General features: G+C 43.8%; 1 protein-coding gene across 1 annotated transcript in view; it reads left to right on the forward strand.

Annotated features, from left to right (window-relative positions):
• REL (REL proto-oncogene, NF-kB subunit) overlaps positions 1–16,872 on the forward strand; it is a 108,454-nt gene that overhangs the window by 26,098 nt on the left and 65,484 nt on the right. Inside the window, exons 2-5 of the mRNA XM_063918220.1 lie at positions 3,054–3,086; positions 4,146–4,288; positions 7,324–7,478; positions 8,882–8,973. Coding sequence (XP_063774290.1) covers positions 3,054–3,086; positions 4,146–4,288; positions 7,324–7,478; positions 8,882–8,973 — 423 coding nt within the window. The remainder of the gene's footprint in view (positions 1–3,053; positions 3,087–4,145; positions 4,289–7,323; positions 7,479–8,881; positions 8,974–16,872) is intronic.

A 16,872-nucleotide genomic window follows, 5' to 3' on the forward strand; every position in this document is an offset into this window, starting at 1 on the left:
CACATTTCATGCCAGACATGTGATAGTGTAACAGTGGGCATTGGTGGTGAGTAGTGGTTATGTTGCATACAACTATTCAGCACCATTGTATATATAATACTGGCACTAGTGAATATATATGTGTTGGTGATGCTTGATTTATTGTGGGCAATTGTGGGTACAATTTGTTGCCCACTGGCATTGCAGGATATATATATGAGGGGCACTGGTGAGGGCATATGTGTTGGCAGTGCTGTATGTCAAACAGTAGGCAATAGATTACACATTGGGGGTCGTTCTGACCTGATCGCTCGCTGCAGTTCATCGCAGTGCAGCAATCAGGTCAGAAGTGCGCATGCGCTGCGCCAGCGCATGGCTGACAGCTGTCATTGCCTAGTGATCGCCTCTGCCCGATTGACAGGCAGAGGCGGTTGCTGGGCGGGAGGGGGCGACCCAGCGCCGTTTGCCCGCCGTTTTGTGGGCGCAGTCCGGACAACGCAGGCGTGGCCGGACCATGGGTGGGGGGGGGGGGCACAGCGGCCATGCTGGCCGGGAGCTACTCCTGAAGTGCAAAGGCATCGCCGATGTGCGATGCTTTTGTACTGCTGCTGCGGAGGGGGGGGGGGTTTGTAGGGCCTGACATGCAGGGTGGACTAGCCCTGTGCTGGGCGTGCCCCCGCATGTTAGTGTGCCTGATCGTAGCCCTGCTAAATTTTGCAGGGCTACGATCAGGTCTGAATTAGGCCCATCGTCTTCAGTACTGCTGAATAAAGTACACTAGGTACTGGTGAGTGCAATGTGTTAGCATTGCAGGAATGAGATTGTAATGTGCTGGGTAGTGGGCTGTGTGCATTTCTGGGCATGATCTTGTATGCTAGTATGAGGAGTTACGCATTGTTACTGTCTTGTGTGGAACTATCTTATAGATATGTACTACCACCAGCAAATGTGTGCTTGCCATCCTACCAGCTACAGTTGTTTTACACTGAGCTCTGTGCACGACACTTTCCCTGCCCTGAAACAGTTAAGACATTGTAACCTGACTGTACAATGTGCTTTTGCTAGTTAGACTACATTCTTCCTTCACGTTTCCCGCAAATACACAAAAGAGTACTCTGGCACGAAGCCAGGTTCCTCAACGTGACAAAATACCTGAAGCAATGCAGGCATAACAGTGGCTTTCTTATATGACAACTAAATTGAAACTTTACAACCATAAAGGTAAAATGCACAATCCACCATTGCTGTCATGTCATGGGGGCTTTATTAGAACGTAAGCTATATTAAAGACTCCGACTACACCGTGGCTGAAAAAGTGTTGACAAAAAAAAAAAATGATGGAAAAAGAAGTATATAAAACTGACGTCAACTCAGTGGCCAATCCCCTGAGTACAGTAATCTGTACAGAGCATATTCATAAATTGGTGCAATGCACGCCTGCAGTACTCATATCAAACTGCCCTAGTATGATGTCTGCTTTCAGCAAAGGATTGGGACAGATCGTATACAGGATATAATTTAGGTAAGTATTGACACTTAAATTATGTCATTATTAACTTATTATTTTTATTATTATTATTATTATTATAGTGAATATCAAAGTAGTATTACTTAATTAAATTGAGAGTAATGTGTGAAGTGTATCTAAAAAGCATCACACCCATCTTACCTACGTATAAACACTTTGTGCAACATTCTACGTTTCTCTTTTTGCACTATCCGGTACAACAGGTTTGTAATGAACCCTCCTAACATATCCAGAAGTCCATTCTCCTGAAGGCTCTAAAAACCTGAAAGAAAATAAATACAATTATTATTTATACTTGATATTGTCATATGCAACTACATGATCACAGTGGGGAAAGCACAATTTAGCAATTTCAATTGTAATTTATTTTGGATATTTTTAGCACGTTACTCCAGACCCTTACGTATATAAGTTATTTATGGGGTAAAGTACAAATATCCAAATGAACGCTGTATGTTATAACAGCTCACCTATCTTGTCAATGTAGCTGCTTTCAAACATTGTTCCCACGTCCTCCCACAGTGGGGCTTAGTCATGATAGACTGCGCTTTTATTGAAGGCCACACAGTAATATGGTAAATAAACTTACACAGTACGGAACAGTCTCAGCAGTTTTATGAATGAACCAGTACGTGTTACTGTTATTAGGTCTGGATATCTTTAGTATTGATCCATGGAAGCATGGAAGTTTCATTGCACCTGTTCTAAAGGCAGGCTGAGCTGTGCATATCTGTATCTATACAATCAGTCATTTTAAGCCGTGTAAGGCGTTTTGCCATGTCATCCGGGCAAGAAGTCTGTAGAGCAGTGATGGGCCACACGTGGCCCTCCTGAGCCCTCATTTGTGGCCTCTAGCTCCTTTATGCTTTGTTGTAATATGTGTTTGTAATAGTTAGTAAAATGCTTGCTGATATATTATTATAGACTAGTTACCAGCCCTGTCAAAGTGACGGAACGACATAACAGTAGTGTCAGCGCAGGCGGCGCCCGGACGGAGCAACACTTGAATTGCTCCATCTGGCGCCATCTAGTGGATGCCCAGCGCGCAAAACACTTGAATATCCCCCGCAGAGGTAAGGAGCAGCGTTAGCTTTTTATTATATAGTGTAGGTGTCTCTTTCTTTGAATAATTGTATTGATTTAACTTATTACTGAGATTAAGGGTGACGTGTGACCCTTTTGAAGGTTAGAGGGCCATCCACAGCGGCCCCTGAGGTATATAAGGTTGCCTATCATTGCTATAGAGTATACTGGCTCATTGTGTGTAATTATTTAGTAGAACTTAGCCTGTATTGGTGAAAGGGTATATATTGTAGTTTTCTTGCTTCAGTAAACTGTCTGTATTAATGGCCACAGGTATAAATCATGTCCTTAGTTCGAGGTCCTAGTTCTGCATATAGGTATATAAAGGGAGATGTAGAAACCGTTGAAAATAGCATATTTCTATCCTACAGTAGCTGAGATTTTTGTTACCTGTATATTCACCTTAGTACTGTGCTCTTACTAAAATTGTTGATCACATTTTTTTTTTTTCTCCTCCTGTCAGGTCATCATATGATGATGCAGAGCACGCTTCTGGGTAAGTGAAGTGTGTTTTGCTATATTTAAGCTAACTGTGAGAAAGTATTAGTTGAGTAATCACCCGCCTCATCCAGAGACTATAGAGTCATGCACACACTGCCAACAGTACAGTTAGTGCTGCCTCATACTCCACGGAGTACTCTAAATAAAATGATTATAAATTATACAATAACATATTATGGATTACACAGCATTGCAAAATGAATTAAGCACAAGTTCTTGTGCTGTATTAATGTAGTCTAGAGGTGGACCATTGGCCTAACTCCCAGAGACATTGGAGGCACTAGCCGCAGAGCTCCAGCTAGCAAAGGGGCACCAAGAAAGAGAGACCGAGCAGGATGCTGACCTAGAACAGATCTCTCGCCACTCATTTCATAACGATTTGCTGACTGCTGTCCAAGTTCACAAACCCCCTTTGCAGCCCCCTTCAGCTGAAGAGTCTTGGAATGTGTGATAACAGATCAAACTATGTACTGATAGTGAGCTACAGCTCTGCTGTTGTATCTTATATGTTGAAAGAAAGGAGAGTTGAAGTGTCTTTGAGAAAATGCACTAATTATTATAATAAAACTTTTAGGGCGGTTTTATCAAAGCTCTGAGAGAGATAAAATCGTGAAAGATAATGTACCAACTAATCCGCTCCTAACTGTCATTTTTCAAACACAGCCTGTAAAATGTAAGGTAGAAACTGACTGGCTGGTACTTAATCTCCAACAATTTTATCTCTCTCCGAGCTTTGATAAAACCCACCCGCAGGGCTCTATTTATTATAATTTGCAGCCAGCCATAAAGATTTCTTTTCACCACAATTAGCCGCAATAAGGAATCATTATTCTCCCAGATGTACCACTGGAAAGTCGCTTGGACGTCAGCACATGTGCAGGCCGGAGCCACTGGGGGTACACCACCCTCTATTTCGCTTCCGGTCGCCTGGTATGAACTTTCGCCCCTGCCAGATGCCAGTAATAACCCAGAGATTGCTTTTGAAATAGGCCACAGAGTTAATAGAATATGATAGTATTTACATTTTTCACAATTGTGATATTATCTGTTTCAGATGGACACAAGCCTTACATAGAAATATTTGAACAGCCGCGGCAGAGAGGGATGAGATTTAGATACAAGTGTGAAGGGAGATCAGCTGGCAGTATCCTTGGTGAACGCAGCACAGAGAACAACCGGACATACCCATCCATCCAGGTAACATGATCAGGGAAAGAGATTTAAAATGAGCGATGATGTTAAGTATTACTGCATTTTTAGTCACTGGTGTTTGCAGCGGCTTGCCCAATAAGCTGCAGTGACAAATAGCTCTTTGCAGTTATACGTCCCCCAGCCCAGGAGACGCAAGGGTTGGCAGGAAATACTGAGTATCCACAAGTTTGTGGGGGGTGTATTAATCATTGGGCGAAAAATATTTTTTACTTGAAGTTCTGCTTTAACTCAATTATTGCATTGTTGATTGGATATATATATGTATAAGAAGACACAAATACATAGAAACAAAGCCTGGTTTATTGTGATTTTTAGAATCTGCTTGGCTCTAGGTTCCACTGATACAGGTTGAGTATCCCTTATCCAAAATGCTTGGGACCAGAGGTATTTTGGATATGGGATTTTTCCGTATTTTGGAATAATTGCATACCATAATGAGATATCAAGGTGATGGGACCTAAGTCTAAGCACAGAATGCATTTATGTTACATATACACCTTATACACACAGCCTGAAGGTCATTTTAGCCAATATTTTTTATAACTTTGTGCATTAAACAAAGTGTGTCTACATTCACACAATTCATTTATGTTTCATATACACCTTATACACACAGCCTTAAGGTCATTTAATACAATATTTTTAAAAACTTTGTGTATTAAACAAAGTTTGTGTACATTGAGCCATCAGAAAACAAAGGTTTCACTATCTCACTCTCACTCAAAAAAGTCCGTATTTCGGAATATTCCGTATTTCGGAATATTTGGACATGGGATACTTAACCTGTAATAGGGAAAGGTATAAACTAAGTGTTAAAAATGAAACACATCTATACATGTTACAATACTGGAACTTATCAAGAAATTTTGATTAGAAATAATAAACCTAGTATATGATTTACTATAACAGTGGACTAAATGACACATTACAGTAATAAAGAAATGTTTGGGTTCGGCATGGAGGTACTTTTACTGTAATTATAATACAGTTATATTTTATTATAATTTTGTAAGAATTCTACCGACCATTAAAGCAATTTCTCACTTTGTCTTATTGAGCAGCTTCTGTATCTGCGTCTTTTGCCGCTTGCACGCCTGCGACTTTATATAGATGTTAGCTTGAGAACGTCATTGTTTTGTTGCAATAACAAAGTTTTGGGTATAAAAACTTTAGTTTTTGCATTCATTTAACTGGAGTGCCGAAATGTCCTTATATATAATAATGCACAGGCATGCATTTACACATACATATTGGCATTCATGTCTACAAATTGTGTATTTAGCTGTCAGTGAAGGTTAGAAGCCTACTACTCATTTTCTATTTTCACTAGTGAAGGAGGTGTTAGTGTTAAACCCCAACCATGACACACACATTCATGGTTACAAATGTGGGTAGGAAATAAATACACAGCGATATACTGTAGCATATGTTCAAGGTGAACTGCTCAAATGTTCCGCCCCCTCTCCCTCACACAGGAAGCCACCTGTAGGAAGCCAGCCATGCAGAGGTGGGATGTCCAACACAATTCCAGTTCCCCTATAATTTCTGTATCACAAGCTTTATCTTTTCTAGCTATAAGATACCAGTGAGATATTTGTGGTCACACAGCCATGCATGTGATCGGCCAGAGAAACTGATGACCTATTCCAATGTCTCTCAAACTCCGCAGGACCCCAAACAATTCATGTTTTTCACCTGTGGATCTTTAAATTGTGACAATTGGTGATACACCTGTGCCCAGCTACATACTGTATTACCTAGGGCGGGATGCATGACACATCACACTTTGTGTTCAATGCATCCCACCAATCATTGAAAGCATAACTGCGTTTATTAACGTCATACGCTTAAAAATGATTGCAAAGGACAGCTCTCTGGTAAGAGCTGTCTTTTGCAATAGAAGGACTTCCGGGTTTAGGATCCGGGAGTCCTTCTGCGCCTGCATTGAGGATGTTGGGAGGTATCTACCTGGATCCCTCTCAGGGGGAAGGACGAAAAGAAAAGATGCCTATAGACTTCTATAGGGTAATGCCATTTAAAGGTGGCATTGCCTACCACATCCAAGCTCTGGAATGGATTAGATGTATGAGACAAGCGGCTTTGCTGCATCCTGTCCACAGTCTGGTGGTTCTCAGCCCAGACTGTGGTCCTCAGGACCCCTAACAGTTCACGTTTTTCAAAGCATCATGCAGGGCCACAGGTGTATTACTAGCTGTCACAATTTAAAGGGGTGTGGATCATAGGGTCGACCACACTTAGGTCGACAGTGTCTAGATCGAAAACTGTTGGTCGACAGTAAGTAGGTCAACATGGTTTCTAGGTTGACAGGGTCTCTAGTTCGACATGTACAAGGTTGACATGACAAAAGGTTGATATAAGTAAAAAAAAATAAATTGGTGTCGTTTTCTCCGTAGAGTGACCGGGAACCCCAATTAGTGTACCGTGTCCCCTCGCATGGCTCGCTTCGCTCGCCATGCTTCGGGCAAGGTGCCTCACTCCACTACTGCTGCGCTCGGCACAGGTTACCGTTCCCAATTGTAGTCCACGTGGATCGTAAAGCATGAAAAAGTTAAAAACATGAAAAAAAGATGTGAAAAACTCATGTTGACCTTCTGTCATGTCGACCTAGAACATGTCGACATAGAGACCATGTTGACCTAGAAACCATGTAGACCTACTTACTGTCGAACAATAGTGGTCGATCTAGACATTGTCGATCAAAGTGTGGTCGACCTAGAGACCAGATACCATTTAGAAATCCTCAAGTGACCTGGAACACGTGAACTGTTTGCGTTCCTGAGGACCGAGTTTGAGAACCATTGACCTATTACATTTTATCGCATCTCCCTGTTTCTACATTATTACACCCTACACTCACTTGGGTATCACCATTTTTGTTTGGAGTGTAAACCAGAGTAACAATTAAAGGATTGAATCAGGTGATGTTGTATGCAGCCGGTCAGTTCTACATTTCTTATTGCTTGTATCACATATGTCTATCTCTCCCGACTTCCCTGCAGCTGCAGAATGTGAATTACAATTGTAAAGGCAAAGTGAGAGTGAGTTTAGTGACAAAAAATGAGCCGTACAGGCCACATCCGCACGATCTGGTTGGCAAGGACTGCAGAGACGGCTATTATGAAACGGAATTTGGTGCTGATCGCAGAGTTCTGTGGTGAGTATGGTCCCCTTGTTGTAGTCTCCCTGGCTGTCACTAACACCACGCAGTCACTTACAGTCTACAGTAGGTGCAATGTGGTTCACTAATGCATGTCGCCTTGCGTCTGTACAGTAGATATATACTGTATTTGTATTTTTTCATTAATGCAAATGATCATGATACAGGTCTGGGGCTGGTGCAGGACAGATAGCAAAATGGGTGGAAATTACTATAAAATAAGTTCATACTGTATATATTTCATGATACATACGCCTACACATCGGCAGCATATGTGTCTTACTGCAGATTGATGGGGGCTGATTCTGGCCGTGTCTGCATGATGCCGCGAAAGCCTGATTTACTACTTTACAGTAATGCGACTTTCCATAGGGATAATGCCGGGATCCGTACTCTGCCCACTGTATTTCCATCCACAGCTACACCCAGCACCATTAGTATTGGCACATGCACCAGCTCCATGCTCAGTGCAAGAGATGTGTGTATAACAGGCTTCCCTTCCCTGTATGCCTCCCGATACTCCCATGTCCTGTATACCCGTAATACTGGACATCTGACATGAATCACTCTAGCATTGCATACACCTTAAGAGAGAATACACTTGTTTGGGAGTTGTATGTGTTGCATCTAGTATAGAGTACGTGCAATTGCACACTGGTGATAATGACTAGCAGCAAGCCAGAGCATACACATAGGAGGCAGAGGCACTGCGAGGCACGTACAGCTCTGAATGGAGGAGCAGAGGGGATATATACCTTTTTGTCTTGGGAGCAACATACACTTGATTTACTTCCATCAGCATCATGATATGTCTGCACGAACATTAGGGCCCTACATCCCCCACCACAACACGCTTACAGGTATTTATAGTCTGAATAAGAAGATATTTCTGCTTTTTGAACAGACACATATGAAAAAGACCATTGATCATTTTCAGGTTGAGTATAGTTTTAGAAAATTGGGGGTCTATTTACAAAGCTTTGGATGGAGATAAAGTGGACGGAGATAAAGTGAACGGAGATAAAGTTCCAGCCAGTCAGCTCCTAACTGTCATTTTTCAAATCCAGTCTGTGACATGACAGTTAGGAGCTGATTGGCTGCTACTTTGTCTCCATCCACTTGATCTCCATTCAAGGCTTAGTAAGTAAACCCCTTGGACGGAGTCTAAGGGGTACATTTACTAAAGCTTCTAAAACAGAGAATTGGTGATGTTGCCCATAGCAAACAATCAGATGCTGTCTATCATTTTCTAAAAGGCAATAAAGAAATGATAAACAGCATCTGATTGGTTGCTATGGGTAACATCACCAATTCTCTGTATTAGAAGCTTTAGTAAATTTACCCCTAAATGACTGGATTTAATCAAACCACATTATGATCTTTGCTGTTTTCATTTGTAGTTTCCAGAACTTGGGCATTCAGTGTGTCCGGAGAAAAGAAGTGAAAGATGCCATCCATTCCCGAATGATTCGTGAACTCAATCCCTTCAAAGGTAGATTCTTTATATAAAAAATGTTTATGTGGCACAAAGTGATGTCTAGGTTGTTCCTGTACATACGGGGCTAATGCAGAATTAGGAGCAAAGCAAAACAAACCGCGTGGCAATGTATGGGGATACGGTCATTAGGTCGACCACACGTAGGTCGACAGTCATTAGGTCGACCACTATTGGTCGTCATGCATTAGGTCAACATGGTCACTAGGTCGACATAGAAAAGGGTCGACATGCATTTTTTCACATTTGTTTTCATTTTTTAACTTTTTCATACTTTACGATCCACGTGGACTACGATTGGGAATAGTAACCGAAGCATGGTGAGCCATGCGAGGGAACACGGTGCACTAATTGGGGTTCCCCATCACTTTACGAAGAAAACAACACCCAAAAAGTAAAAAAAAAAAACCCTCATGTCGACCTTTTTCATGTCGACCTGGTGGCCATGTCGACCTAATGCATGCCAACCAATAGTGGTTGACCTAATGACTGTCGACCTAAGTGTGGTCGACCTAATGACCCATACCCCAATGTAAGGGGCTGCTTTTCTGCTTGTGAATGAGAAGCACTGGGCAGCTTTGTCCTTACACTGGAATGAAGGTAGGATGCATACTGTACCTTCCCAACTCTAAACCCTGCACATATATCTGCTCCTCCTGCGGTGCACCATGGCTTTACCAAGGTGCAAATTGCTCTTATGTGTCATTCTTTTTATTTGCCCCACAGTGGCATAAGTACAAGTGCTTGACAAGAAATGTCTTTATATCCTGTGCCCAGACACAGTGCTACTACTAGGCGTGCCAAGTGACAGAAACTGAAAAAGGAGCTTATACTGGGGCCCTGATTTATAAAGCCTTGGAGAGTGATAAATAGCACGGTGATAAAGTATCAGCCAACCAGCTCCTAACTGTCATTTATCAAACACAGCCTGTAACATGGGCGTTAGGAGCTGATTGGCTGGTACTTTTTCACCGTGCTATTCATCACTCTCCAAGACTTGATAAATGGGGGCCATATCTCCCAAACATTATAGCATGTTGCATATTTTATACTTGAAGTCCGTGGTGCTGCAGCGGAGCAGCTAGTTTGTGCCTATATTATAAGTAGGGTGTTCAACATCAGTCGGCTCCTAAAGCACAGAATAGCTGACATAATGTTACTCATCCACCTGAAGCACCTTCACATGGAGTGCCAGCTGCTGATACCATCTGTGCTCTGCGGTGTCAGTGTTAGGCTTGGACTGTACTGTGGGGATCTGTTATGCCGCAGCCCAGCAAAACACTCCCAGCATGAGGAGCAGAGGATAGTGCTCCCATCTTCCATCTGCTAAAGTGAGTGGGGATGTGGGCACCACTTACTAGTGGGGAGGGGGCACTTGCATCAACCCTACCTATACCATGCTGGTCTTTGACTACTACTTTAATGTCAAAGACCACTTAACACTGCCTTATAAATCCAGATTACTAATAGTAAGTTGTAGACGGTTCATGATATCACATGTTGTGCTGTGGTCTCCTATGCAGTCACATACTGCCCTTTACACCATTAATATCTGTGTGGCATACCACAATCTTGGTGTACTTGCTTTCTTCAGTTAAAAGCAAGGCATGGGATATCCAAAAACATGTCACCACTTCACATCTGTGATTGTAAGCTTCCAGAAACTGGGAGTTTTTTTTCCTAGTGCATTAAACTCTGGCCATGATTCATGTTTGTAAGTAAAGCAAATAACTGAGCAGAACCATGTTGTACTACAGATGGGGCAGATGTATCGTGCAGAGAGAGTTAGATTCGGAGGTGGTGTGTTCAAACTGAAATCTAAATTGCAGTGTAAAAATAAAGCTGTCTAACATTTGTGGGCTACATGCAAAAGCAGTCAGTATTCACCCTGCACAGAAACAATGGGGGTAATTCCAAGTTGATCGCAGCAGGATTTTTGATAGCAACTGGGCAAAACCATGTGCACTGCAGGGGAGGCAGATATAACATGTGCAGAAAGAGTTAGATTTGGGTGGGATATATTGTTTCTGTGCAGGGTAAATACTGGCTGCCTTATTTTTACACTGCAAATTAGATTGCAGATTGAACACACCACACCCAAATCTAACTCTTTCTGCACATGTTATATCTGCCTCCCCTGCAGTGCACATGGTTTTGCCCAGTTGCAATCAAAAATCCTGCTGCGATCAACTTGGAATTACCCCCAATATACATGTATTTGCTCCCCTTGCATTGCCAGGAACGGCAACAGGGGGGGTCAGAGGGTTCCCAAGGATCCGCATCTTAGTGCCTGGAAGGGATGTAAATCATCTTGTCCATATAAGGCAGCGAGCTGTAAGCGGTGTGGGTGCGGTCTCAGAGTGACAGGAGCCTCTCACACATAGTGACTGTGCGGTACAAGTGTGCATCCACTCTTCCAAGGGGTGGTATTCATGTGACCGCCGGTCAGCTGACCGACAGTCACATGACCTCCTCCACCAGCCCGACGGGTCACTGTCCCGATGGTCGGCATGCCGACCAACAGGGACTATTTCCACTCGTGGGTGTCCACGACACCCATAGAGTGGGAATAGAACCCGTGGTGACCGCAGGGTGAGAGAGAGGCAGCAGGGACAGCGTGGCGAGCGCAGCGAGCCCGCAAGGGGCTTGCTGCACTCGCCCCTCCCCGCCGGGATCCCGGCGTCGGTATGCTGCCGGGATCCCGGCGTCGGTAAGCTGACCGGTCAGCCGTACTACACCCCTTCCAAGTCCAGCTCTGTTGCAGGCATTTACGGGACATAGCAGAAGCTCCACTGGCCAGGATTCCTGTGCCCTGCGCCGGCCTCTTCTGGTGGGGTGTGAGCGCCGTATGGTATCTGCTATGCGGTGTGAGGATCTGGATACTGGGGAGTGCAGCGCAGCTGTGGCTTGGTGAGGGGATACAGGGCTTTGGGATGGGGTGGGAAAGTTGTAAATGCAGCATGGAGTAATTGAGAGAGACAGACTTTGGGGTGTGTGGGAGGAAGGAGAGAGGGAGACAGACTGTGGTGTGTGCGTGGGGGAGGAAGCAGAGATATACATATTTATACCTGTATATATACCCTTATGAAAATGCTGCTGCATTGAAACGTCGTCCGAAAGTAGCTGTCGTTGTGTGTTTTATCCCTGAGTGCCACCGATGAAACTTGTTTATATACTGTGTATATATAAAATCTAAGGTGGCTCCAGAGATATTACTGTACTGGGACTCCCAAGATTTCTGTTTGCGGCCCTGGTTGCAGTTACCTCTCTATCTGTCCCTACGTCCCAGCTGCCTCTCTTATCTGTCCCTACGTTCCTGCTGCCTCTCTATCTGTCCATATGTCCCTGCTGCCTCTCTCTCACTCTCTCTGTTTCTATGCTCCTGCTTCCTCTTTTTGTCCCTGCTGTCTATCTCTGTCCCTATGTCTTTGCCAGCACTCTCTCTCTCTCTGACCCTGCTGCCACTCTCTCTCTCTCTCTCTCTCTCTGTGTTCCTACTGCCACTCTCTCTGTCTCTATGTTTCTGCTGCCTCTATGTGTTCCTACATCCCTGCTGCCTCTTTCTGTCCCTAAGTCCCTGCTGCCTATCTCTGTCCCTATGTCTTTGCCGGCACTCTCTCTGTGTCCCTTCTGCCACTCTCTCTGTCTCTGTGTTCCTGCTGTCATTCTCTCTGAGTTGGGGAGCCCCTTAAAAAATGTTGCTTTGGGACCCACAAAGTTCTGATTACACCCCAGCCTCTATATAAATATGGGGCTGATTCAGAGATGGACGCTAATGGCACCTCTGCAGTTGTGAAGAATTATGCAAAAGATACATGAGGTGTATTAAGTAAAAAAAGTAGCCCAGGATTCTGTAATGCGCTGCTGCATCTGAAGGGGCAGCACAGGATCATCTGCATGCACATAGGACATCTAGTAACCCTGAGGTTACTCAGGATGTCACAAGACCAGATCTGCACGTGTGCAGTGCGGTGCCTGCTCATGTGCAGATCATTAAACACCAGAGAATCAGGCTCTATATGTGTAACCAAATATCTCCCCCTATTAGCTAATAACGCTGTTCTGTGATATGACTTTCTTCTTTTATCTTTGGCCTAATCTGAGCCATGCCACTTCAGGAACTCCAACGGCACATTGTGTCCTACCGGCATTACAACATGGAGGTGTGAGAGAAAACCTGAGGTTTGGCCACTACCATAAGTGCCAGATATGTGTTCAGCAGGGCAAGGGAGAGATGTAGCAAACCTTCTACAGAGTTTGTTGTCCATAGCAACCAATGAGCTTCTAGCTATCATTTATCAAATGTATTCTACAAATTGATAACTATAACCGGTTGGTTGCTATGGGCATTGTATGGTGGTCACTGGGATGCTCCTTGTATTGAATATGTCTCGCTGGAATGGTAGACAGAGGCATTGTTATTAATTTTTTTATACCACAAGGAAAAATTTAACAATGGATGAGAATGATCTATTTTATAGTGACCTTTAACCAAGTCGGTGCTAATCTTTGGAATTCTCTGCTGTTGGATTAAGTAGTAATAATCATTTAATGTGTGTACTTGTCACCTTGGTGTGCTGACTCTGCCTACCAGCACAATGCCTCACCTACTGGTGTGATCACCTACTGTGACACGATCTTCCTGCTGCCACTTTTCATATTTTTCCAGGGCCATTCTGAGGGGTAAATTTACTAAGATGGGAGTTCTATTTAAGATGGGATGTTGCCTATAGCAACCAATCAGATTTCAGGTATTATCTTCTAGATCAGGCATGTCCAAACTGCGGCCCTCCAGCTGTTGAGAAACTACACATTCCAGCATGCCCTGACACAGCTTTAGCATTCTCTGACAACAAAACTGTGTCATGGCATGTTGGGATATGTAGTTTCACAACAGCTGGAGGGCCGCAGTTTGGACATGCCTGTTCTAGATGGTACTAGATAAATGAGAAGTAGAATCTGATTGGTTGCTATGGGCAACATCCCATCTTAAATAGAACTGCCATCTTAGTAAATTTACCCCTGAGTTCCCAATCCTCCCTGGTCTGGCATAGAAGAAACATGAATAATAAATCAAAGTAAATGTACTAGGAGGGTATTGACAAGCCATTAGAAAGTTATTGGAAGATGGAAACCCTTTTTAACATTATCTTATACTGTGAATTTCTTACCCTGTTTCCAAGATAAAGACATTGTCAATTATTAAGTTAGCTTGTTAAGTAACTGAAAGGGAGACATAATATTTTCCGGGAGATGTATCAAGCCACGGAGAGAGATACGGGGGGTCATTCCGAGTTGATCTCTTTTTCGCAGCGCAGCGATCAGTTATAAAAATGGCAAATCTGCGCATGCATATGCACCGCATTGCGCACGCGCGACGTACGGGTACAATGAGCATTGTGGTTTTGCACAGGTTCTAGCGATGCTTTCAGTCGCAGTGGCGGTCGCAAGAAGATTGACAGGAAGTGGGAGTTTCTGGGTGTCAACTGACTGTTTTCTGGGAGTGTTTGGAAAAACGCAGGCGTTGCCGGGCGTTTGCTGGGCGGGTATCTGACGTCATTACCGTGTCACTCATCGCAGCAATCATCGCACAGGATAAGTAACTACAGGGCTGGTCTTGTTTTGCACAAAATGTGTTTGCTGCCGCTCGGCTGCACAGGCGTTCGCACTCCTGCAAAGCGAAAATACACTCCCCCGTGGGCGGCGACTATGCATTTGCACGGCTGCTAAAAACTGCTAGCGAGCGATCAACTCAGAATGAGGGCCAAAGTTGGGTATTTGCCCGAAGCAAAGGATGCTTCTAACTACAGGTATAGTTTCATGTACTGTGCTAGATAAGTGACAGAAGATGATTGGACGCTTTGGACATTTCCACTCTCTCCAAGGCTTGATACCTTTCCCCAAGAGTGCTGTATATAAAATATATATCTAGCTGCTATACTCCCCAAGAGTGCTGTACATAAAATATATATCTAGCTGCTATACATCAGGTCAGGAGTGTCAGCAGGACAGTAGAGTAACAGCCATATAAGTAATAATTTGCGGACCCTGTGAAATTAGCATGCAATAAAGAACGGAGACTCAATCAATGAATACATAAAACATTTTTTGTTTATGCTGAAATATAAAAATTTATTATGAAGAATATTTAATAAATAATATTTGCGAGACATCTCAGAAAACAGTCGGTTTTGGAGGCTGCCCACAAATATTACACAGCCCCTGAATGTATGTTTTGGAGACTGCAATAGACATTGAAGATATCCGCTGCATTCCTCCTATTGTGATCACAAAAGCAGCCACCAAAAGTTTCTACGGCAGTTGGTAAACTTTGAAACTCACCAAGCTCCAGAGTGTTAAGCATTTCTGAGCTTGGCCTGGCAGCTAATGCTATTTCTAAATGGCGTTTGTAGCCCTTGGGCTACATTATGCAATTCTTCCCAGGAGAAGGATCCTTGGGATCCCTCTGCATTACTGTCTGCTCTCACATACGCAGTCTGACGATTGCACATGTGAACTAGCGCAGCCGGGGTCTAAACCCAGAAGTAAAGTGATTGTATTAGCGATTATTTTACTACTTATACATTGCAGGGACGGGCATGAGATTGATTATGGCATAAAAGCTACACCTCTGGACTCACAAAGAGTCATCCTTCAGCACTCAGGAGAGGAAAAAACCCCTTGGGGGGAAACCTCTGGGGAACCATGGCCTCAGGATCGCCCTTCCCTCTGGACATTAAGAGGTGTACTAATAGAGGGGATCAGTATGATATCCCGGCGCACGGGATCCTATTGGTCGTAATACAGACACCAGGATCCCAGTGTAAAAAAGACAGACAAGGGTGAGTAAGGGGTGTTTTCCCATCTCCCCCTTAACCCTCTCTGTCCGCAGCCCAACACTGACCCCCCCCCTTTGTGGTTAACGTTAACCCTCCCGCAGAGGTGCCTAATCCTAACCTCTGTCCCTACTGTCTAAACCTAACCCTCCCTCCTCCGCAGCCTAACCCAAACCTCTCCCCACCCGGAGCCTAAATCTAACCCCCCGGGAGCTATGGGTAGTGGGAGAGGTACAATACTTACCTATACCTGCCTATACTTGCCAATGGTCAATTGCTGTATAGACTAAGAGGAAAAGATGAAAAAACATTGTTAGTGGATGAACAAGCAGAGAGACAACTGCAAACAGTGGTGTGGTTGTGTAGAGAGAAAAATCTCTCTATGTAAATATGTTAACTCTTATCTATTGAGGACATGGAGAATGTATAAAATAAGGACAATAGTACACACATGAAGGGGGAGGGGATAAGTTCTTTTTTATACTAATAACTGGGTACCTTCAGTAAAGAAGTTTGACCAGTAAATAATAAAAGCTATAAATTGCTAACATTTAGGGTTCAATCCAATTTGGTACGAGTTACCATTCCTGCAATGTTTCAGCATCGGCAACGGCACCCAAACTCACACTCTTCGTGGCCAGATAGGGCTGCGGGCACTTTTGAGCGAGTTTGGGCTGCCGGAAAGTGCGCCTGTTGTAAGACAAACTCACACCTAATTAAATTGACCCCTTAGTTGTTAAATGTGATAAAATAGTAAAATATAATGGTGTAATTGTGAGCCTGATGCAGTTGTGGTTGTTAAAGCGATCGTTGCTGCACTCTTTTGCCATTCGCAATTGCCACGCGGTCCACCTTGAGTGACTCTGAGTAGTTGTAGACTGAGCAAGTCTGCTAGACACAGAGGGCTCACCAGCAGCAACACAGGTCACAATGGGTAATTTATACACGTGCACAGAAAGGTGTTTGAACAGAACTGACACGCCTGTGTACAGTTAGCCACCCCCGTTACCACCCCAAATGCTGACTTCCTGTCAGTCACTTTGCGATGGGATCCTCTATG

The sequence above is a fragment of the Pseudophryne corroboree genome, chromosome 4 (assembly GCF_028390025.1).
Source record: "Pseudophryne corroboree isolate aPseCor3 chromosome 4, aPseCor3.hap2, whole genome shotgun sequence".
Lineage (NCBI taxonomy): Eukaryota > Metazoa > Chordata > Amphibia > Anura > Myobatrachidae > Pseudophryne > Pseudophryne corroboree.